Source organism: Oncorhynchus mykiss, chromosome 32 (genome assembly GCF_013265735.2).
Source record: "Oncorhynchus mykiss isolate Arlee chromosome 32, USDA_OmykA_1.1, whole genome shotgun sequence".
NCBI classification, from domain to species: Eukaryota; Metazoa; Chordata; class Actinopteri; order Salmoniformes; family Salmonidae; genus Oncorhynchus; species Oncorhynchus mykiss.
Window position 1 is genome coordinate 37,420,034 of NC_050572.1, and position 23,621 is coordinate 37,443,654.

General features: G+C 43.4%; 3 protein-coding genes across 6 annotated transcripts in view; 2 read left to right on the top strand and 1 right to left on the bottom strand.

The window, feature by feature from the left end:
* The window catches only part of LOC110489276 (zinc finger and BTB domain-containing protein 12), a 15,758-nt gene extending 14,607 nt beyond the window's left edge, over window positions 1–1,151 (top strand). The window contains exon 10 of the mRNA XM_036971010.1: window positions 1–1,151. This exon is cut by the window's left edge and continues 193 nt beyond it. Within this exon, the coding sequence (XP_036826905.1) occupies window positions 1–884 (884 nt within the window). The 3' untranslated portion in view covers window positions 885–1,151.
* A 401-nt stretch (window positions 1,152–1,552) lies between these two features.
* On the bottom strand, window positions 1,553–5,062 carry LOC110487610 (negative elongation factor E-like). Of its 3 annotated transcripts, XM_036970978.1 has the most exons (12): window positions 4,952–5,030; window positions 4,830–4,866; window positions 4,161–4,246; window positions 3,831–3,903; window positions 3,578–3,723; window positions 3,292–3,369; window positions 3,059–3,096; window positions 2,672–2,955; window positions 2,386–2,530; window positions 2,175–2,229; window positions 2,000–2,102; window positions 1,553–1,915 (listed from the first exon to the last, which is right to left on the bottom strand). In XM_036970978.1, the coding sequence occupies exons 1-12, from the start codon at window positions 4,961–4,963 to the stop codon at window positions 1,842–1,844; spliced, it is 1,131 nt and encodes a 376-aa protein (XP_036826873.1). In that variant the 5' UTR covers window positions 4,964–5,030; the 3' UTR covers window positions 1,553–1,841. The 3 variants fall into 3 exon arrangements, with proteins under 3 accessions (XP_036826873.1, XP_036826874.1, XP_036826875.1); XM_036970979.1 differs by having other exon boundaries at window positions 4,826–5,062; XM_036970980.1 differs by lacking the exons at window positions 4,830–4,866; window positions 4,952–5,030 and adding an exon at window positions 4,583–4,699 and having other exon boundaries at window positions 1,557–1,915.
* LOC110515118 (helicase SKI2W-like) overlaps window positions 4,709–23,621 on the top strand; it is a 38,558-nt gene continuing 19,645 nt past the window's right edge. Inside the window, exons 1-23 of one of the 2 annotated variants that reach the window (XM_036970976.1) lie at window positions 4,709–4,892; window positions 5,273–5,394; window positions 5,556–5,677; window positions 5,855–5,972; window positions 6,187–6,304; window positions 7,214–7,288; window positions 7,589–7,642; window positions 7,757–7,920; window positions 8,060–8,221; window positions 8,403–8,548; window positions 8,757–8,903; window positions 9,165–9,249; window positions 9,373–9,479; window positions 11,912–12,058; window positions 12,469–12,565; window positions 16,067–16,279; window positions 16,507–16,617; window positions 16,793–16,904; window positions 18,424–18,542; window positions 21,051–21,182; window positions 21,684–21,821; window positions 22,045–22,149; window positions 22,272–22,407. In XM_036970976.1, the coding sequence (XP_036826871.1) occupies window positions 4,880–4,892; window positions 5,273–5,394; window positions 5,556–5,677; window positions 5,855–5,972; window positions 6,187–6,304; window positions 7,214–7,288; window positions 7,589–7,642; window positions 7,757–7,920; window positions 8,060–8,221; window positions 8,403–8,548; window positions 8,757–8,903; window positions 9,165–9,249; window positions 9,373–9,479; window positions 11,912–12,058; window positions 12,469–12,565; window positions 16,067–16,279; window positions 16,507–16,617; window positions 16,793–16,904; window positions 18,424–18,542; window positions 21,051–21,182; window positions 21,684–21,821; window positions 22,045–22,149; window positions 22,272–22,407 (2,743 nt within the window). In that variant the 5' untranslated portion in view covers window positions 4,709–4,879. Of the gene's footprint in view, window positions 4,893–5,272; window positions 5,395–5,555; window positions 5,678–5,854; window positions 5,973–6,186; window positions 6,305–7,213; window positions 7,289–7,588; window positions 7,643–7,756; window positions 7,921–8,059; window positions 8,222–8,402; window positions 8,549–8,756; window positions 8,904–9,164; window positions 9,250–9,372; window positions 9,480–11,911; window positions 12,059–12,468; window positions 12,566–16,066; window positions 16,280–16,506; window positions 16,618–16,792; window positions 16,905–18,423; window positions 18,543–21,050; window positions 21,183–21,683; window positions 21,822–22,044; window positions 22,150–22,271; window positions 22,408–23,621 lie in introns of those variants that run through there. The other variant, XM_036970977.1, reaches the window with a different exon arrangement.

A 23,621-nucleotide genomic window follows, 5' to 3' on the forward strand; every position in this document is an offset into this window, starting at 1 on the left:
AAATGGCTATCCGCATCAGCAGCTTCGATAGGGAAGGGCTCCGCGCCTGGAGGCGGCGACTCACCGACTCACCGAAAGTGGGCCGGGGGAGGGGCTTCAAGAGGAAGCGTGGCTCGTACCATGAGAGGGAGAGGAGACCTCTAGGTATGCAGTACCAGGAGGCGTGGCGTATGCCCACTGGGGCAGAGATGATGCAGAGCTTCGGCCTGGACTTCAGCCAGGAAGCCACGAGGTCAGCGTTCCCCTCGGGGAGCGAGCTCCCACGGCTAGACTACGGGATGGGGGACTCTCAGGGAGAGGAGCTGGTTCCTCGGGATGGGAATGGGCCGGTCCGCTACAGCCTGGACGACCCCAGTGGTGATGGAGGGGAGGGTAATATGGAAATGTCGGCTGTGCCAACAGGTGGTGATGAGGCAGGGGATGAGTCTGTCGCAGTGGTAGGCTCCACCTCCAGCACAGCGGGGCCGGTGGCTTGCGAGCAATGCGGCTTGACCTTCCCCTCTGCCCACTACCTGGCCGTCCACTCGCGCGCCACCCACTTGCTGTACGTGTGCCCCTGCTGCGGCAAGCACTTCAACCACTCCAGCAACCTCAACCGCCACATGACTGTGCACCGCGGTGCCAAAGTCCACCGCTGCCAGCTCTGTGACAAGACATTCACGCAGAAGTCCACGCTGTGCGATCACATGAACCTGCACAGCGGCGAGCGGCCCCACTGCTGCGCCTACTGCCACTCACGCTTCGCCCACAAGCCGGCACTGCGGCGCCATCTCAAAGAGCAGCACGGGAAGACGACCGCTCAGAACAGCCTGGAGGCACAGGCCGAGATGGAGAGAGTGGCAGGGGAAGGAGAGGGAGACACTCAGGACAGATTTGACTTTTGACAAGGACACTGTCCAAAGTGTACTCTCATTGACTAAGCATTACAGGTTGCGGTTGGAGGTTAAAGAGGGGTTATTCAAGCAGGCGTGCCTTTTGCCCTAATGGCCAAAGAGTGGTTTTGAGTGTGCCTTCAGACTTGAGGGTTGGAAAAGGGGGAAACTGTCCTACACGGCTGTGGTTCTGAAGGACTGAAGTTGTGTAAACCTCAGTTTTCGATCTGTCTCATTTGTAACTCACTGGCTGACCAATAAAATATTTGAATTTGTGTATGACAGGGTGAGCTTCTTAAACACTGGATGTTGGTACATACAGCCTGATTTGTAGTGTGTAATTACAGCTACACACTTATTTGTAACAACGTGTACTTACTATTAAGACACTTCATTTAAAGAGGGATCCAAAATACAGTAGGCTCAGTCATTCCATCACAGAGGACAAAAGTAATTTGCAATGCATGCTTACTCATGACTTGAAACACTTGTGTACTGTTGTGCATGAAAAGACATGTGACTTGGTGTGCTCAGCAGACATGCTAATGTAAGTACATCTCTGCACTGTATGTGAGACCTACAACAATGAGACAGATAACACAATAGTCTACACTGTATTACATTGATACAGTGCCAAATCTAATTGGCCCCTTTGATTCAAAGCAAGACAACAAGATGAACAAATGTATTGAAGTGATTTATTGAGCTCCCCAAAACAATGAATCCCCTGGTTACAAGAGCAAGACCAGGCCACCATGCCAACCACAATCTCTTTTCACGTGGTCATTGCCATGTATAGAAAGAACTGTAGCACCTACTCAACAACTGACACGTGGTTCCGTATCGGGCTAACAGGCAATCAATGACAAACTCAAAATGCAATATAGAAAAAAAGCATACAAACAAAGCTAACACTAAATCATTGATGACTACTCCTTACAGATCTCCAATGCAGCACGCCCATCCAGCTCATAGGAAATCCTCACTGTACACAACCTGGTTCCTCTTGTCTCGGTAGGAGCCTTTGGCACTGTTCTGCACAGCTGGGAGAGAGAGAATACATGAATCCAGAGTTGACACTGTCACACTGCTTGTTATTCTGATCTGTGTTTGACTCAGATATTTACCCAGAGTGGCCCAGACAGATTTGCCGGTGGCTGCCTCCAGCATCGGCTGCTTCCTAGCGATGCTGACTTTTATGGGGACATCTCCCACTGTGCTTCCATTCAACTGGGAGAAGAGTGTATAGATTATAGGTTTTACACTATAATGAATTAAGTTGGGAGCTAGAGCTATACTTACCTCTGCTACAGCCTGGTCTGCAGACTCCATCTTTTCAAAGGTGATGAATGCACAGCTAGAAAGAGAAAAACAGGGTTGTGTTCATTAGCCATCAAACAACAAAACAGTAAGGGACTTACTGGACTAGTTTTCAATTGCAAAACATTTCAAAACACAATCGCACACTGCCACATGGACGTAAAATCTCAACATTGTAGTTATGTAGCCCTACTTGCGTTGGGAGTCCATGGACAGGTCAATGATGGTGCCATGTTGGGAGAAGGCTAAGCGCAGGCTGTCCTCCACAAGGCCAGTTCCATACACATACACCGTGTTCCCCTTCCTCACCCCCCTCCGCTCCGGGTATGAGTCTGATCCTGAGAGGGAGAGAGAAGATAAGGGGGAAGAAAAAAGTAACATTATTTGCTCTTTGAACTTGTATTTTGATTGGAACATCATTTTAAGAATGCCAGTGATTAAAGACATGAAAGACAGAAGTTCAGTAAAATAATATTCACGTCTGAATGGTCCGTCTCGCTCGCGTGACTCTCTCTCTCCTCCCCTTTCCCGGTCACGCTCTCCGTCCCGGCTCCTGTCTCTGTCGCTCCTCTCGCGGTCTCGCAGCTCTCTGTCCCTGCCCCGGTCGCCGCTGCCCCGGTCTCTCTCCCTCTCTCTGTCACGCTCTCTCTCTCTGTCCATCTCTCGGTCTCCTCTGTCTCTCTCTCGCTCTAGGTCTTTGCTGGTGGACAGGCCGCCTCCCTCCTCCTCATCATGAGCTGCTCGGTCGCCTGGAGTGATGAAGCTGTTGGAGAGCCACAGAGGAAATTATTTTAAACCGCCTTATACAGAGAACCAGTGCAGAAAACATGACCTACTCTATTATTCATCAGAGCTTTTAGGCTTACCTCTCGTACAGAGATTTTCTGTGGGCTCTTTTGCCAGCCTGAAGTAGAAATGTCAAATGTAAAGTAGCAGCATCAGTTCTCAATAACAGGTTTTTTCAAAGTCACTGGTTCTGTGGCCACAATACAGGCAGACAGCATTGGTAAAATACTGTACAAGCATGCCATTTTGTAGGTAAAGTACATCAATTCATTGGATGATTTTAAAATGGGATGTCATGTCATTCTCACTTTACCTCAGAAAGCTCATCATCTGTGGACATGCTCCTTTGGAATGGTTGGAAAGCCACAGGGCCTGGGACTTTCTCTGGATCCTGGTAAACGGAAAGAAAATATAACAAATCATTACTAGACCATCAGTTTATAAGTTTGACTTCCATCAGACTAGTGTATGTGTCAATTTTAAGAGGCATTTGCGCCTGTCAGCTTTATACATAATATTAATGTATATTCATTATATAATGTATATTCATGATCAATTGCTACATTACACATCCTTACATATTGCATGTTGTATCTTACCTTGAGCTTGATCTCTAGCGTTCTAGAGCGCTTAAAGCCAGAGTTCTTGTTCTCTGACTTGATGGCACTGATGGCCCCAGACTTGATCAGCATCTTCGCCTGCTCTGTAGCTGTCGCTGTATCTAGCACAGGCTGGTCTGACAAAGCTAGAGGACAGAGAAAGGAGATGCAACTTAACCAACTTAGACCAAATATCTGCTTAGTAATACAGTTTTAAAGAGTTAACTTCTTAAAGTGAAGACAAAGCCCATACTGCGCTTCAATCCACTCTGATTGGTCTGGCTGGTTGAACTCTGCTGCTTCTTCAAAGCCAGCAGGGCCTTTTTCTATAGGTGTGAGGAGAGAGCGAGAATAAGAGGTGAACAATCAGAGTTTGGTAACATAATAATGATGATATCTAACTTTCAACATTATGCGTGTGATGATGGCTGACAGGTGAATATTGATTTAATAAAGGCCTACCCCTAACCACATCTGCAAACGTGGGTGCAGTGGCACATCTCATAGTCAGCAGCAGGATACAGTTACATGGATAGAGTTCTCTCTAGTCAAGTGGAGTGAGGAGATTCTTTGAGTTTCTCACCTTTTTCTTGAGTTTGGCATATTTCTTCTGCAGAGACTCCTCTTCCTCTGTCAAGGAGCTTGGGAACACCACCATGTTGTACCCAGCTGGAAAGCATTGTGAAAAGGGACCAGAATAGTGGACACATTTGCACGTCAATACACGAGTGTGGTTGAATTCAACTCTATAGCATGAACTCAAAAACGACCATATATACTTTGTTCACGACCACAGCGGTTTCTCTTTCTACATTCTGCATGCATCTGACATTTTAAGCGTTACGTTAGATTGTTAGCTAAGGCTAGTTAGCTACTTCTACATTATGTATTACACAGGGCAGTGGAAAGTATTCCATTGCTTATCAACAATACGGCAATGTAGCGTTCAGACTACAGCAATTCATAAAGATACTACTGTATTTAGAAATGTAATTACGTTGTTACCTCTATAACCTTACTGTAGCTAATTTTAATCACTCGCTCCTTCATGAACACAAAAACAAAGGCGCATGAATATGACGTATAATGTTGGTAGGGGTGCATGAATAAAAATTTAAAAAACTATTCGACCCGCTAAATTGCAGGAATAAGTTAATTATAAGAAATGCATGGCATACACTTGACAACAGTTAGTAAAATAATGCATTAATATTGAGATATTTATCGTATTACATTTGGCAATTATACCTACTTCCCGCACACCAAACTTGGCCATTTCCGACTTTCATCTGCGGTGGAGAAATGGAAAGAATAGGTAAAGGACAATTAAACGATAGATAATATTTACATTTTCAGTTAATGCATTAGGCATACGTTTAAGACCATTGCTGTAAGCTTTGTTTTAAAGTAACTTGCTAGCAGTACAGTTTACTGGCGAATATGACAGTTTGGGTTAGCCTAGCTAACGTTAACCACAGTAGCCAGCTCAGCTGTCATTCATGTAGCAGAAATGTAGTCCCTCCCAACATGTGCAACGTGTTATAGGCAGAATCTTATCAGCAAAAGCAGTACATGATGACATTGCAATATGTGTATGTGCATTAGTATATACAATGGACTCTATTGTATGATAGAGGACAGTCCACAGAAACTAGGCTATTCATCTCAATCCCATTTCTCTCTCTCTCTATATAGATCTGCCCGCTGTGGGCCCCACAGACCTCCCTATATCCCTGCTGGAGATGGGTTGCTCTGGCAGGTTTGAGCTCATCACACATCCACATCCCAATGACCAGCCTCTGCCTCCACAAAGTTCGGTCAGTATGAGAGTCAGTGTGTGGTTGGATTCATATCTGAAAACGACAATTTCTACAGATATGAAAAGGACTGCCAAGCAAAATATTCCATCTAACTCTCTATTTGTCTAAGTTACGTTTTTACAGTAGGTCTCACCTACTTACAACTATTTTATCTACAGCTCCCTCATGGACTCCCTCCCACTAGTGTGAGCCTGGAGACAGAGGTAGAGAAGCTCTTTCTACGCGACCCTGCCTGGCTTCCCATTCACGATACCGATGCTGCCTTCCATAGGTTTCTGAAGTGAGTATGCTTACATTTCTTATTAGGGTTTTTACATCTTTACTTTTTATTGCTTTGATGCAATGTAAATCTTTCTTTGGAAGCGGTGTTTATAAGGGGAATTCAGTGGTCCAGATGAGGCCGTGGTACCAAATGGTCACAGAATTAACTTGCGGTAACAGACTTGTTTTTCTCTAGGCTGGCTGAGAGAGATGTTCATATAGACTCTCTTCTCCATTGTGCTCTGTCTCCTCTGCACTCTGGCATCTCAGTAGTCAGAGATCCAACAACAGGAATGTTGTTGGACTTCACTGAGGTACATACTAGTGTCAGATCTTACCTAGCTATGCTGTCTTAGTCTCTGTGTCCTAATCATACAGCTATGATCATGATGTGACTCAATGGGAACATTCAAAATTGTAGCACTTCCCTGAGTGGGGATCTACTAATCTTATTGAAAGGTCTACTTTGATTTTCATACACATTTTGCATCCCAGTGTCATTAAATCTCCCTCTCACTCTCTATCCAGGTGTTACTGGGGGACACAGGCATCTCTGCTAAGAATTCTATGTCCCTGCAACGTCCACCAAACCCTAATCCCTCTGAGAGCCTACGAGGAAGCAACACCAACTACCCGTTTTTGCCCGGTGGGTCTGACTCATTACCAAAGTATATTATCAGAGCTATATATACTATATATACAAAAGTATGTGGACACCCCTTCAAATTGTCTATTTCAGCAACATTCATGCTGACTGGTGTATACAATTTAGCACACAGCCATGCAATCTTCATAGACAAACTTTGGCAGTAGACTGGCATTACTGAAGAGCTCAGTGACTTTCAACGTGGCACCGTCACAGGATGACACCTTTCCAACAAGTCACTTTATCAAATTTCTGCCCTGCTAGATCTTCCCCGGTCAACTATAAGTGCTGTTATTGTGAAGTAGAAACGTCTAGGAGCAACAACAGCTCCGCTGCGAAGTGGTAGGCCACACAAACTCAAAGAACGAGACCGCTGAAGCGCGTAGCGTGTAACAATCGTCTATCCTCGGTTGCAACACTCACTACTGAGTTCCAAACTGCCTCTGGAAGCAACGTCAGCACAATAACTGTTCGTGGTGGGTTGCATGAAATGGGTTTCCATGGCCGAGCTGCCGCACACAAGCCTAAGATCACCATGCGCAATGCCAAGCATTGACTGGAGTGGTGTAAAGCTCGCCGGCATTGGACTCTGGAGCAGTGGAAACTCGTTCTCTGGATTGATGAATCACCATCTGACAGTCTGACGGACTAATATCAGTGCCCGACCCAACAATATCAGTGCCCGACCTCACTAATTCTCTTGTGGATGAATGTTCCAACATCTAGTGGAAAGCCTTCCCAGAATCATTGAATTTGGAATGAGATGTTTGACGTGCAGGTGTCCACATACTTTTTTGTGTATATGGCTGTATATGGCTCTGAGATGTATAATACATGTTTGTTGAAAATTATGTCTTCCCTTAAGTCAAATATAGAATATAAATATGATCTCTTTATGTTGTCACATAGGTGGTATGGAGGAGCTGACACTGGAACAAATCAAGAAGAAATCCGAGCTGGAGGAGGACATAGACTTTGAGAAAGGTGATTTTACATTTCTTTATGGGGTTGAAATGGTGAAGGGGCAATTGTCACACCAAAGACTGTCTGTGCACAGTGAGGGGGGGGAGGGAGGGGGGGGGGATTGCTTTAGAATGAAAATGCAGACAGACGTAATCTTTGAAAGTAAAAAAAACTGTCTGTGTGCTGTTCCCTAGGAACCAAATGGTTCTCTTCAAAAATCAGAATACAGATTTTAGATCTTTTATTGAGCATATGTGTTTCTTGCTTGGTTTATTTCATGTGTATGTAAGTAATATACAGTATGTATTTCCCTTTACCTAGAGTTACTCACAGTGCCCCCTGGACTGAAAGTTGGGATGGACTTCAGTGACAAAGGTTTGAATGGCCATTTGTTCCTAAAGGTAATCCTCTTGGCTTGAACTTGGCTTTAATAAATATATAATATGTTTTCTTTCTTTAAAAAAAATTCTCAAAAAATTCTCTATGAAGATGCCAAAACCACAAAGGGAGAAATCAATCTCCTGTCCCTCCTGTCCACCTTTGATGACATCATAGACTCCCAGCCTGAGGCAGAGGAGAAGGAGAAGGGCCACGGAAGTGGAAATGCACCCAAACTGCCCAGAACCAACAGCCTGGAAGACCTGGGGATCAAAGTATTGAATAAATAGTTTTTGTTGTTGTTGTTTATTGACAAATACAATCTACATCTCAAATGTAGTTTCCCCTCTAACTTAGCTTCTGGGGTTTATCATGTTCATATACTGAAAGGTTGTTGTTTATTTCCATCTGTAGGACTCTCCCTCTACACCTGGGACCACCTCTACAGAGAAGAAATATGGAGGAACGACCAAACCAGCAGGGGACCAGGAGGAGAAGAAGAGATGGGCAATCCCAATAAACATCACCTCCCCCTGCGGTGACTTCTACAAACGTATCCCTAACCCTGCCTTCAAGGTACTGTGCTGTAATGGCAAAATATGATGTTGGTTTGACAAATGAAGTTGAATATGTCGATGATGAATGTGTTGATTAGTCCCTTGTAGTTTTATATTTTTATGACATTATTAGTCTAATCTCTTATTGGCACAGAACCTTGTTCATTCCACAATACTAATGTGAACCCCACGTCTCCCAGTATCCCTTTGAGTTGGATGTGTTCCAGAAGCAGGCAGTATTGAGGCTGGAGGCCCATGAGTCTGTGTTCGTGGCAGCTCACACATCAGCAGGCAAAACCGTGGTGGCAGAATACGCCATAGCACTCTCACAGAAGCACATGACCAGGTGTGTGTATTTACACATTTGTCATGTTCTATAAAATCTTTAATCCAACAGGGTAAAAATATGGGATTTATTAGTCATTCCTGATGTTTTGACCTGAATCATTGAAATGGACGAAAAGGAAATTGAGTGGTTCCTGGTTTTCCATGTTGGGCCATCTAATCGCCTCTGGTGCAATCTATCCTCTCCATCTATTTGCACCTCATGATAGGACCATCTACACCTCCCCCATCAAGGCGCTGTCCAATCAGAAGTTCCGGGACTTCAAGACCACCTTTGGGGACGTGGGGCTGCTGACCGGGGACGTCCAGCTTAGTCCTAAAGCCTCCTGTCTCATCATGACCACTGAGATATTGAGGTGACGTATCATATACAGTACATCATATACATCCCTTAGAAAACATGTCACATTATTATATAACTGTACACATTATATCACACTGTCACATTATACCTCCACGCCTCTAGGACCATTTTTGTTTTTATACTGTCTAATTGAACGCATACCATGGTTATATTTTTACATACCCCTATCCATATAGACCTATACATCAACTTACTAACTATGTAACACTGAGTGTTCCCTCCCTCCCTCCATCCCTCCCTCCCTCTCTTGTAGGTCCATGCTCTATAACGGTTCGGAGGTCATCAGAGATTTAGAGTGGGTGATCTTTGACGAGGTTCACTACATCAATGATGCTGAGGTAACGGCGAAGCCTCACTCTCAAAACCTTCCTCTCTCACTGTTTTAGTCAATCACACGTGTCACTAAATCTCATTCTCTTCTGTTTTCTTTCCCTCCCTTTCTGTCTTTCTCTCCCTATTAGAGAGGAGTGGTGTGGGAGGAGGTTCTGATCATGTTACCCGACCACGTCAGTATTATTCTTCTGAGTGCCACTGTCCCCAACGCTGTGGAGTTCAGTGAGTGGATCGGGTACGTTGTCAACTATTGTCCACTGTTCTCCTGATCACCCCACCATAACACTTGTCATCACCAAACCCAAAGCATGTACACTATATATACAAAAGTCTGTGGACACCCCTTCAAATTACTGGATTTGGCTATTTCAGCCACAACCGTTGCTGACAGGTGTATAAAATCGAGCACACAGCCATGCAATCTCCATAGACAAACATTTGTAGTAGAAGAGCTCAGTGGCTTTCAACGTGACACCTTTCCAACAAGTCAGTTTGTCAAATTTCTGCCCTGCTAGAGATGCCCCAGTCAACTGAAGTGCTGTTATTGTGAAGTGGAAATGACGAAGAGCAACAACGGCTCAGCCGCGAAGTGGTTGGCCATACAAATCAAAATCAAATCCAATTTTATTGGTCAAATACACATGTTTAGCAGATGTTATTGCGGGTGTAGTGAAATGCTTGTGTTTCTAGCTCCAAGAGTGCTGTAATATCTAACAAGTAATATCTAACAATTTCACAACAATACACACAAATCTAAAGTAAAGGAATGGAATTGAGAATATATCAATATTTGGATGAGCGGCATAGCGGCATAGCGGTCAGAGCGGCATAGAGAGAGCGGCATAGAATATAATACAGTATACACTACCGTTCAAAAGTTTGGGGTCACTTAGAAATGTCCTTGTTTTGAAAGAAAAGCACATTTTCTGTCAATTTAAAATAACATCAAATTGATCAGAAATACAGTGTAGACATTGTTAATTTTGTGAATGACTATTGTAGCTAGAAATGACTGACAGGATACTCTCAATTGTGCATCTGTAGAAGTCTGAGGGTTTTAGGTGCCAAGCCAAATTTCTTCAGCCTTCTGTTGCGCCTTCTTCACCACAATGTCTGTGTGGGTGGACCATTTCAGTTTGTCAGTGATATGTATGCTGAGGAACTTGCTTTCCACCTTCTCCACTGCGGCCCCGTCGATGTGGATAGGGGGGTGCCCCCTCTGCCGTTTCCTGAAGTCCAGGATCAGCTCCTTTGTTTTGTTGACGTTGAGTGAGAGGTTATTTTCCTGGCACCACACTCCCAGAGCCTACAGGGAGGAGGTGAGGGCTATCTCGTCATTGTTGGTGAACAGACCTACTACTGTTGTGTCGTCTGCAATCTTGATGATTGAGTTGGAGGCGTGCGTGGCCACACAGTCAAAGGTGAACAGGGAGTACAGGAGGGGGCTGAGCATGCACCCTTGTTGGGCCCCTGTGTTGAGCTCACAGAACAGGACCTCCGAGAGCTGAAGTGCATAGCGCGTAAAAATCGTCTGTCCTCGGTTGCAACACTCACTACCAAGTTCCAAACTGCCTCTGGCAGCAACGTCAGCACAAGAACTGTTCGTCGGGAGCTTCATGAAATGGGTTTCCATGGCCGAGAAGCCACACACAAGCCTAAGATCATCATGCGCAATTCCAAGCGTTGGCTGGAGTGGTGTAAAGCTCACCACCATTGGACTCTGAAGCAGTGGAAATGCGTTCTCTGGATTGATGAATCATGCTTCACATTCTGGCAGTCCAACACATGAATCTGTGTTTGGCGGATGCCGGGAGAACGCTACCTGCCCCAATGCGTAGTGCCAACTGTAAAGTTTGGTGAGGAGGAATAATGGTCTGGGACTGTTTTTCATGGTTCAGGCTAAGCCCCTTAGTTCCAGTGAATGGAAATCTTAACGCTACAGAATACAATGACATTCTTGACAGTTCTGTGCTTCCAACTTTGTGGCAACAGTTTGGAGAAGGCCCTTCCCTGTTTCAGCATGACAATGCCCCCATGCACAAAGCGAGGTCCATACAGAATTGTTTTGTTGAGATCGGAGTGGAAGAAGTTGAGAAGAAGTTGACTAGCCTGCACAGAGCCCTGACCTGAACCTCGTCGAACACCTTTGGGATGAAATGGAATGCCGAGCCAGGCCTAATCACCCACAACATCAGTGCCCGACCTCAATAATGCTCTTGTGGCTGAATGTTCCAACATCTAGTGGAAAGCCTTTCCAGAAGAGTGGAGAATGTTATAGCAGCAAAGGGGGGACCAATTCCATATTAATGCCCATGATTTTGGAATGAGATGTTCGACGAACAGGTGTCCACTTTTGGTCATGTAGTGTATGTTGGGAAAGACACTGTTAAACCATGCATGTTTTCGTGAGTACATGACCTACTGAGTCTAAAACTAGGGCCCAGAGTTTTTCCTATCTCTAGGACCCAGAGTATTTGTTGGTCAAGTCATATGGTTAGAAAAAACTCCTGACCCTAGTTAAAGTACAGTGATGGCCGTTGCTGTGGTCACAGTATGGAGCATGTATAGTGTGTGTTGTGGTTGGCCTGTAGTCTATGAATGGAATAATGTCTTTGAGTTGTGTACAGATGCTTTAGTTTCTCCACTCCCTTCCTATCTCCTCTCCAGGCGGATTAAAAAGAAGCACATCTATGTGATCAGCACAGCGAAGAGACCTGTGCCTCTGGAGCATTACCTGTACACAGGCAACAGCACCAAGACCCAGAAGGAGATGTTCCTACTGCTGGACCCTACGGGCAACTTCCAAACCAAAGGGTAAGTACGCACACACACACACACACACACAGCCTCATAACAGCTTGGATGGTAATCCGAAAATTATCCATACCGACAATTTATCCAGGACATTTTACTGATATCGATAATAAAGATTAGTAACCTTTACTAGAGGAATGTGACGTTTGAAATGAAATGTCTGCTACTATTGCTAACAGGACAATTGATAGCCACTGCATTCAAAGTAGTAGCATTAGTAGTTTTAAAGGTAATATAAAAAGGAACTGGTGCACATTAATGTTGTAAACTTATCGTACAATTTATCATTATCGTGATAATCAGTCAATATATAGTGATAATGCTTTTTGTCCGTATCGCCCAACTCTAGTTGTCATGGAGAGTAAATGTATTGATCACTTTTTAATGTTGGTGGTTTCTTTGTTTTTAAGGTACTACGCTGCTATAGATGCCAAAAAGGAACGCACCAGTAAACACACACAGTCTTTTGGGACGAAAAATCCATCTCAGAACACTACACCTAGTCAGGTACAGAATATCACCCCTAGTCTCTCTGGGCTCTATCTTAACAAACCTAACACAATGGTAAATCTAAGCGTTGGCAGTAGCGCTATAGGTTCGGAGGAGGGGGTGTCAGAAATATTGTTGCTATTTTCACAACTGTAATTGTGGGCACAGTTCCTTGCGGCGGCGCGAAACAGCTGGGTTTTGATGAGTAAACAAGTTGTAGGTGTGTCGAGGCTTGCCCCCTCACTGGTCAATCAGAACCTGCTTCATGGCTAAATATGTGGTTGCTTCAAGTTGTATATTTACGGTCTTTCATGTATTGTGTTGTCATCAACTCCAATTTGAAATGTTAGTCCGTTATAGCCTAGTACGTTAAATAGCCTGGCTCATATTTTCACAATATTTTGAGCATGTTTGCAGTCCTATCAAATTCAAATAAAAACGAAACAACAACTTCTTTCAAATAGGCTATGTCTATATACAGCTGCAGGCACCATAATTGCTGGTTGGTTTTACGGACTTCCAAACTTTTCACAGGAGCTGGATAAAGATCCAATATAAAGAGAAAGGGGTCCACTCTCCCTAATACTGCTTCCAAGTATAATGTTTTATAAACATATTACAACCATCTTACAGATCGCATTCACACTTCTCTAGAAGTTGCATTGCATGTGGGCTCCTGAGTGGCGCAGCAGTCTAAGGCACTGCATCTCAGTGCTAGAGGCGTCACTACATACCCTGGTTTAATCCCGGGCTGTATCACAACCGGCCGTGATCGGGAGTCCCATAGGGTGACGCACAATTGGCCCAGCGCTGTCAAGGTTAGGGTTTGGCCGGGGTAGGCCGTCATTGTAAAATAAGAACGGACTTTCCTAGTTTTTTTTATTCTGTATATTTATTTAATTGAACCTTTATTTCTCTAAGCAAGTCAAAAGGTAAATAAAGGTTAAATTAAAAAAATGTGGCCACCAGTGTTATTACCTTAAAACCAGGACGGCGAATCATTCTAATAAGTTTGCTTATTTTTCATTTAATTTTATTAAAACCAGTCTGTTTTTTTATATTATAAAATTGTCAGGATAAAAAAGACACAACGCATTGCTGTTGAACCAGCCTGCTTTTATAGTAGGCCATGGGTAAGGGCTTGGGTTCTGAACTTATGAAACGGAAAACAAGCAATTGTTACATGAAAATAACTTCTAAATACAATGTTCACCGGTATTCACAGAGGTTCTCGTCTCTCTTTTCACGATGGACATGGACACATGTAGCCTACATCAAGGAGGGGGGTTTTACACACGTCTAAAATGGAGCTGCATGGCTCAAATAATGTAGGCCTGCCTACAATACATACAGTTCATTCAGAAAGTATTCAGAACGCTTGACATTTTTCACGTTTTGTTACGTTACAGCCTTATTCTAAAAAATATATATATTTTTTTCCATTGTCAATTTACACACAATACATACCCCATAATGACTAAGCAGAACATTCCAGGGTTTTTCTTTATTTTTATTGTTTTCTACATTGTAAAATAATAGTGAAGACATTATGCACTGCTCTGCTTTGAGCCTGCTTCTTCCATCTTTGAATTCAAATTCAATTAAAATCTCCTTCATCGCATACTGGCCCTTTCGTTTTAGGCTACCTTTCTTTTAAGTTTTCATAAATCATAAAATGTGTCCATAAATACTTTGACTTATGTAATGTAGAGATAAGAAGGGAGGGATGTTGAGACATACAGTACCAGTCAAAAGTTTGGACACACCTACTCATTCCAGGTTTATTTTAATTTTACTATGTTCTACTATGTTCAACTATGAAATAACACCTATGGAATCATGTAGTAACCAAAAAAGTGTTAAACAAATTAAAATATATTTTATATTTGAGATTCTTCAAAGTAGCCACCCTTTGCCTTGATGATAGCTTTGCACACTCTTGGCATTCTCTCAACCAGCTTCATGAGGAATGCTTTTCCAACAGTCCTGAAGGACTTCCCACATATGCTGAGCACTTGCTGGCTGCTTTTCCTTCACTCTGTTGTCCAACTCATCCCAAACCATCTCAATTGGGTTGAGGTCGGGTGATTGTGGAGGCCAGGTCATCTGATGCAGCACTCCTTCATTCACATATTGGTCAAATAGCCCTTACACAGCCTGGAGGTGTGTTGGGTCATTGTCCTGTTGAAAAACAAATGATAGTCCTGCTAAGCGCAATCCAGATGGGATGGTGTATCACTGCAGAATGCTGTGGTAGCCATGCTGGTTAAGTGTGTCTTGAACAGACTGTGTCACCAGCAAAGCACCCCCACATCTCCTCCTCCATGGTTCACGGAGGGAACCACACATACAGAGATCATTCGTTCACCTACTCTGCCTCTCACAAAGACACGGCGGTTGGAAACAAAAATCTCAAATTTGGACTCATCAGACCAAAGGACAGATTTCCACCGCTCTAATGTCCATTGCTCGTGTTTCTTGGCCCTAGCAAGTCACTTCTCCCTCTTGGTAGCCTTTAGTAGTGGTTTCTTTGCAGCAATTCGACCATGAAGACCTGATTCACTCAGTCCCTCTAAACAGTTGATGTTGAGATGCATCTGTTAATGAAACACTGTGAAGCATTTATTTGGGCTACAATCTGAGGTGCAGGTAATTCTAATTAACGTATCCTCTGCAGCAGAGGTAACTCTGGGTGTGTGTAGATTGATGAAGATTTTTTTTTTTTTTTATTCATTTTAGAATAAGGCTGTAATGTAACAAAATCTGAATGCACTCTAAATTGAAAGGGAAAGTCAGCTCACAGTTTTGCTCCCCTGAAACTTGATGCTTTAATAAAGCTTTGGTGATTAAGATTCATTTCCAGGCAGCCTCCTGAGCCAAACCCTTTATCAACAGTCTTGACTATTTGGCGATTGCAATGGGCAGGACCCCTAAAACAATTGCCTTCATTGAGAGCAGTTGAGGCCATATCAAATAAAATGAAATTGGAAAAAAAAAAAAAAAAACGTTTTAAAAATGTTTCTAAATACATGGAATACAGGCACCAAAAGCGCATTACTCTTGTTCCATGTACAAATGGGCAGTGTGCTTCACAGCTGGATAGGCTGCCTCTGCTGTCAAAATTCATGCCATAACCAACCGCGTTTACCGCTTAAACCAGCTTTTGGTGGTTCTTAAACATCCCTACCAGCACTGCCTGCAATTAGCACTTTGGCACTCAAATATTTCCACCCCTCCCATCTGAGCAAAAGCGAGCTGATAAAAGACAGGTAAATTACCAATCCTTGTGCAAGTTTGAAAATTAACAGGTCGAAATTGCCAATGAACATACATTTGACACTAGCACCGCCTTAATGCCAGCCGAACATAGAGACCTCTCTCTTTTTTTCTCTCTCTCTCGCCAGTCTTTGAACTTCTTCTCTACTTTGCCTTTTCTCCATGAGCCATCTTTTCCCTCTATCATTTCTTTACTCTTTCCCTCTCGCTCCATTTTCTCACCCTTCTATCTCTCTTCACCAGGACCGGGCAGTGTGGCTTTCCCTCCTCCACTTCCTGTCCCAGCGCCAGCAGACCCCCGTGGTGGCGTTCACCTTCTCCAGAACGCGCTGCGACGACAACGCCCGCTCTCTAGCCTCCATGGACCTCACCAGCTCAGTGGAGAAGAGCGAGATCCACTCCTTTTTCCAGAAGAGCCTGAGACGCCTCAGGGGAGGGGACCGCCAGTTGCCCCAGGTAGGGTGCAATCTGGCTGGGGCCTGTTGTCTGGGAGAACTAAGATCTGCCTATCATGTTCTATTTTTCCTTGGAAAATGTTTCATGCAACCATCAGCAATGCAGTGAAATCGGCTCACAGGACTGCAGAATGATTCATTCCATTTTATAGCCAATTGTAGCACGTAGATTGAACTTTTGGACATATAACCTAGGAATTGTTGTTACCAACTCCTCCTATGTTGTAGATCCTGTTGATAAGGGACCTACTGAAGAGGGGTATCGGTGTGCATCACAGTGGCATCCTGCCAATCATGAAGGAGGTCATTGAGATGCTGTTCTCGCGGGGGCTAGTAAAGGTGAATCTTATTGGTCCGTTTTTGAATCAGTGTGACGATTTGTCAATATCTTGAAATGACATGTCTGATTACTAGTCCCAACTAACATCCTCTACCTATGTCATCAACTCAAAATGTATTTAAAGTGCATTTAACAAAGTCTTAACACACTTTACAATAAATGTGTCTCCCTCAGGTTCTGTTTGCCACTGAGACGTTTGCTATGGGAGTGAACATGCCTGCGAGGACAGTGGTGTTTGACAGCATACGGAAACACGATGGCACCGGCTTCAGAAACCTTCTGCCTGGTACGCTCTCTTCCCTCCTCACACGTTTATATACACAACATTAAGGGTGTAATGGTACACGCATTAGTACCGAACCATTCGGTACGGGGACCTCTATTCAGTCTACACTGTAAACCCGGAATAGAAATATAATACAAATAAACCCACTAGGCCTATAGGCTATGCCTACGCTGCTTTCTAAGTCTCTTTGAGTTTTTAAAATTTATTTCACCTTTATTTAACCAGGTAGGTGGTAACTAAAGCAACTTCAGCCTATGTGCAAGTTGCAATCAAAAATCCAAATCTTAATTTGCCGCATTTTAAACGGTCCTTTCTCGAGGGGCAGCCGGGATCTAGTTCTTTACAATGGCGAGTGGTGGGGTCGATTAACCAGGACGATTCTTCTCCATCGTTAAAATGTTTGCGAACATTTTGGCTTCCCAGTAGATTACAGTGGCGATGGACAGAGAGAGTATGTCTCCACTGCTCAACGAGAATAACCTGTGCAGCTGCCAACACCTCAAACATGTTGACACATTTACGCCAACATCACCCCAGTATTCCTACCACCGGAACAGGTGAGAAACACAAATAGAACAGCACAACTTTGTTTCCCCTCTGCATTCAAGCAGCCCTTCGCGGCTGAAATTAAAAAAGTGATAGGTAACATTATGTTTATAGCCACGGATATGCGCCCATTGTCGGTGTTTGAGAAGAATAGGGAGGTTCAGCACCTTGTGAAAGTGCTCGAGCCACGTTACGAACTTCTCACACCCATTTCAGCAAACCGGTAGTACCACCTCTAAATATGCAAGCTAAAGTTGTCAATGAAGTTGCCAATACACCCTGTGTTGCGCTTACTACAGATGGATGGACGTCCAGGTCTACAGAGAGCTACTTAACAGTAACAGCCCATCACATTTCTGCGGAACGGGGAATGAGAATTACCGTGCTACAGACACGCCCCCTTTACGAGTCACACAAGTGCGCATATTTTTCTCTTTGTTAGAAAACATTATAGCATAGGCCAATGCAATGTTTTACATATTGATTTCACACAGATATTGCACTTTATTCTAGCATTGTTGTTGTTGAGTAATCTTGTGTTTTTCATTTAAGAAAATATAAAGTGTTGGTATTCAAAAATCAACTTCATTTTCCTGCTGTACCGAAACCGAACCATGACTGCAATACCTACCAAACCATGGGTTTGGTGAACCGTTACAACCCTACATAACATCCTTTTCATTCTCTCTCTCGCTCTCTCTGGCAGTCTGACTTTTTCTGTCTGTGTCTGTTTCTCTGCCTGCCTCTGTCGGTCTGATAGAAAAGCGGAGCATGATGCTTACAGGCAGTATTTTAATCTGATGTCACTTCAATCTCTCTCTCGCTTTCTCTCCAATATTTGAGTGGAAAGGAGAAAATAGAATGGATGTTTTTCTACATGTTTAAGAGCTCTTAGTTCCGTATGACTAACCTCTGCCTCTGTCGCTCTCTCTCTCTTTCTGTCGTTCTTTCTCTCTCGCTCTGTCTCTCTCAGGTGAGTATATCCAGATGGCTGGTAGAGCGGGTAGGAGAGGTCTGGACGCCACAGGCACTGTCATCATCCTCTGCAAGTCAGGGGTACATGACATGGGGGACCTAAATGTCATGATGCTGGTAAGGCTTCCATCAGAATGTACTGTCTTCTTCCATTCAATGTCACTACATCGGTGGACCACTGGTGGTCTGTGGTAAAAAAAATATATATAATTTTTGTGATGAACTTTATATATATTTTTTTTGGTTGACAGGACAAACCAAAACAGACATTAAACACATACACATGTAACCCTCCCCATCCCCCTCCCCTTCCCACCTGCAGGACCTGGTTACTTGAGTGCATATATCAAAGTACTGATTTTAAACTGTTGAGTGTTGTAGTCCACATGCTAATATTTTCAGATTTTGCACCATGCGGTCGAGAGATTGACAGTTTAAGTTGTGCGATGTCCATGAATGAGGAAATCCGTTGCTGATGTGGCAGAATGTGTGGGCCTTGCCATCGTAAGGCAACCATTCTCTTGGCTGCTGTTAAGCCCGGCAAGCCAAATCCTTCTTTGCCTGTATGTTAGGTTCAGTGAAGTCATCATTAAGCAGTAGCACATTGGGAAGACTGGGGATGGATTTAGACAAAATGCTTGATAATGATGAAGCCAACAGATTTGCCAAAAGGAAAGAACCTCTGGGAACTCCCAGACCATATGAGTGAAGGTGCCAGGACTCGTACCATGGGGGAAGAGCATACAGATGGGGGTTAAATTTATGTTAATCTGAAAAAGAGTCTCTTAACTCGTATGCCAAATGGTAATGGATAATTTGGTGATTTGTGTTTCTTGATGAGAATGTTAATGTTGTACCTGACTGTACTCCAGTCTTAGTTCTGTTTTGAATTGATTGGCAATATGTTGCTTTGAATAGGAATATATAGCATTTGGTGAACACTATGCCCTAACTTACCCTTGCTGTTAATATAAGATACTTGATCTGAACCCCCAGGGTACTCTGTAAGCACACAGAGCAGAAGGAAGCTGCACATAAAAGATACAATTTAAGAACCAGGCAGATCGTATTTCTTTTTCAGGTCTATTTTTATTTATTTTTTCTTCCAAAAAGGAAAGGTAAGGGGATGCCTAGTCAGTTGTACAACTGAATGCATTCAACTGAAATCACTCTTCCGTATTTAACCCAACCCCTCTGAATAAGAGAGGCTGCCTTAATCGAAGTCCACGTCATCGGTGCCCTGGGAGCAGTTGTTGCTGAGGTTTAACTGCCTTGTTCAAGGGCTGAACAGCCGATTTTCCACCTTGCTGGCTTGGGGATTCATGACTGTTCGATTACTGGCCCAATACCCTTCTTAAACGCTAGGCTACCTGCCACGGGAGTATTAATGATTTTTTTTACTTTTCGCAATACAAATTGTTTAATAAACATCCATCTGTAATAATAGGCCTTTAATCTCTTACATTCACATATCAAATTGATTTTAAATTTTGACCGCAAAAATATTTTATGTAAAAAAAATATTTAAAAATCTGCAACATTTGACAGTGGTCCCCCGGAAAGAAACATTTTGGGAATCGCTGCACTGCTTCAGTTACTTCGTTTATACAAGGGTATTACTTGGCTTACATTTCCCAAGGGTGAGGGGATAGCTCATATAATTAAAAAGGGATTGCTATTCTACTAAGGATAATAAAAATCCCATATTTCGTATTTAAATCCAAAATCCCTCAACAGTTTCCATCTAGCTCGCCCTGTAAGTGCTCCTCCATTGTACAGAACATAGGCTACACACCAATTGGCATCCTATGCCCTATGTAGCGCACTACTTTTGACTGGGGCCCATAGGGAACTGGTCAAAAGTAGTGCCCTATGTAGGTTTTGGGAATAGGTTACCATTTGGGAAACAACCATTCACTGCTCCTCTAGGTTTGCTGCACGCTAGCTTGTACAGTATAAACAAGTGCCTCATTAAACTGTCAAGGGGCTTATTTTAAACCAACCTCTTTAATGTGGGACTTTGGAGTGGACTATTTCCTTCCTGAATTGGTTGGGTTGTGTATCGGAGGACGCATGACATTCAGCCTTCGTCTCTCCCGAGCCTGTACGGGAGTTGTAGCAATGAGACAAGATAGTAGCTACTACAACAATTGGATACCACGAAATTGGGGAGAAAAAAGGGGTAAAATTCGAAAAAGAAAGAAAACATGATTTTATCTCCCTATCACCCTCTCGCTGCCAACTGCCATCGTGGATCAATTGTTGGATCAGTCTTCGGATCAATTGTTTTAGCCTTATGCTAACAGTCATTTGCTCGATAGCAGCGGTAACTAATCGCTAACTGTTACTGTACAACTATGGCCCAGAGTTTTTCCTGATCAGATCATCTGGAAAGAATGTAGGGCTCCCTATAACAGTTGTTTGCTTTGCTAACTGTAACTGTCTATATGATTTTAGAAATGCTCAACTTCATCCTCCGTACCTCCACCCTGTGTGATCTAGCACTAACCTTTCTCAATCAACATTGAAAGGTTCCTGCTCCATTACCTTCATTTCATCGTCTTTCTAGTGTATACAACATAGTAGCGACATGAATTTGAATGACACTTCTTCTCTGCCGTCAAGGGGAAGCCCACAGTGCTGCAGTCCCAGTTCAGGCTGACCTACACCATGATCCTCAACCTGCTGCGTGTGGAGGCCCTCCGAGTCACCGACATGATGAGGAGGAGCTTCTCTGAGAGCCACAGAGACACACAGGTATTGTGCTACATTACCCACAAGCACTTGGGACAAAATTCTAGAGATAATGGATGACAGTTGAGGACTACCAGTTTAAAAAAAAAAAAAGTGACTACATTTATAAAAAAAAATATTTAAAAAATGGAGATCAGCTTTAATATTGCAGATGGATTGTGGCTTCCATCAATGTAATTGTCTGCATCAATCCCTCATATATTTTTTTGTAAATATATATAGAATATATAATTCGAGCTCCTTTATCAAAGGTCCATTCAGCTTTTGATGGCAGGAGTCAGAATAGGAATATTGTCCGTAATATACATTTTTGATATCACATCTATTTATGCTTATTGATGCTCCACATTCCTTTAGATGTTCCTACATAAAGTCTCTCTCCAACCTGTATTTGTATGTATTTGTGTGTGTATATCAGAGGGGTTGGGAAAAAGCAGAAGACAAATTCCCAGCACATGTGAACTAATAATCAAAGTATATCTTATATTGTTGTCCTTCTCTCAGGCCCATGAGCAGCAGATTGGTCAGTTGAAACAGACTCTGTCCTCTCTCCCTCCTCTGGACACGGAGGGTCAGCTGTCTGACCTACTGCCGTACTACTACACTGTCACTGAGCTACGCCTCACTGCTGAGGCGCTGCAGGTACACACACAACATACTGTAAAGGCACACACATGCACCAAGACACACACGTGCCCACAGACAGACACCTATGTATGACACACACTATCTTCAAACACTCAAGCTCAAACCACATCACAAAACAACTGAATATAATTGAATGTGCAAAAGTGTCATAATTATTATTGTTATTCTTTTTTAATCATCACTAAGGTTTGTTAATTGTCCATCTTTCATCTTTCAGTGTGCTGTTCTGGGGTCTGTGAATGGGTTGAAAGCTCTCTCCGTGGGACGAGTGGTAGTGGTCAACAACAAACAGCACTTCAACGCCCTCGGAGTCATCCTACAGGTGTGTGTCTGTCTGTGTGTGTGGGCTGCAACTTTCTTTAGGTGACAAAGGCATGTAATGCAGTTATCGTTCTCCTTTCTCACTCCTCCTCTCGTCCTTCCTTTCTTTCATTTCTCTCCCAGGTTTCCAGTGACTCAGTGAATCGTACGTTTATTGCTCTCATCATCTGTGAGAAAGGCAATGAGGAGGGAAAAGGGGACAGCCCCAACGGCAGTGCCTTCCCCCACCTCTACAACACTGCCCTCTTTACACCTGAAGGTCAGTTCATACACACACACACACACATACACACACACACGGATTGATGCTCAATCTCTCCCTATTAGAGACAAACAGTACCAGTCAAATGTTTGGACACACTTACTCATTCCAGGGTTTTTCTTTATTTAAAAAAAAATATTTTCTACATAGTGAAGACCAAAAAAGTGTTAAACAAATCTAAATGTATTTTATATTTGAGTTTCTTCAAAGTAGCCACCCTTTGCCTTGATGACAGCTTTGCACAGTCTTGGAATTATCTCAACCAGCTTCATGAGGAATGCTTTTCCAACAGTCTTGAAGAAGTTCCCACATATGCTGATCACTTGTTGGCTGCTTTTCCTTCACTCTGCAGTCCAACTCATTCACTATCTCAATTGGGTTGAGGTCGGGTGATTGTAGAGGCCAGGTCATCTGATGCAGCACTCCATCACTCTCCTTCTTGGTCAAATAGCCCTTACACAGCCTGGAGGTGTGTTGTGTCATTGTCCTGTTGAAAAATAAATTATAGTCCCACTAAGCCCAAACCAGATGGGATGGCATATCGTGGCAGAATACTGTTGTAGCCATGCTGGTTAAGTGTGCCTTGAATTCTAAATAAATCACGTACAGTGTCACCAGCAAAGCACCATCACAGGGCGGTAGGTAGCCTAGTGGTTAGAGCGTTGGGCCAGTAACCGAAAGGTAAAAATCTGTTGTTCTGCCCTTGAACAAGGCAGTTAACTCACTGTTCCCCGGTAGGCCGTCATTGTAAATAAGAATTTGTTTTTAACTGACTTGCCTAGTTAAATAACGGTGAAAAAAATATATCACACCTCCTCATTCTTCACAGTGGGAACCACACATGCGGAGATCATCCGTTCACCTACTCTGCGTCTCACATAATAGACATGGCGATTGGAACCAAAAATCTCACATTTCGACTCATCAGACCAAAGAACAGATTTCCTGATGTCCATTGCTCGTGTTTCTTAGCCTAAATCAAGTCTCTTCTTCTTATCGGTGTCCTAGCAGTGGTTTCTTTGCAGCAATTCGACCATGAAGGCCTGACTCACGCAGTCTCTTCTGAACAGTTGATGTTGAAATGTGTCTTACTTGAACTCTGTGAAGCATTTATTTGGGCTGCAATCTGAGGTGCAGTGAACTTCTCTTCTGCAGCAGAGGTAACTCTGGGCCTTCCTTTCCTGTGGCGGTCCTCAAGAGAGCCAGTTTCA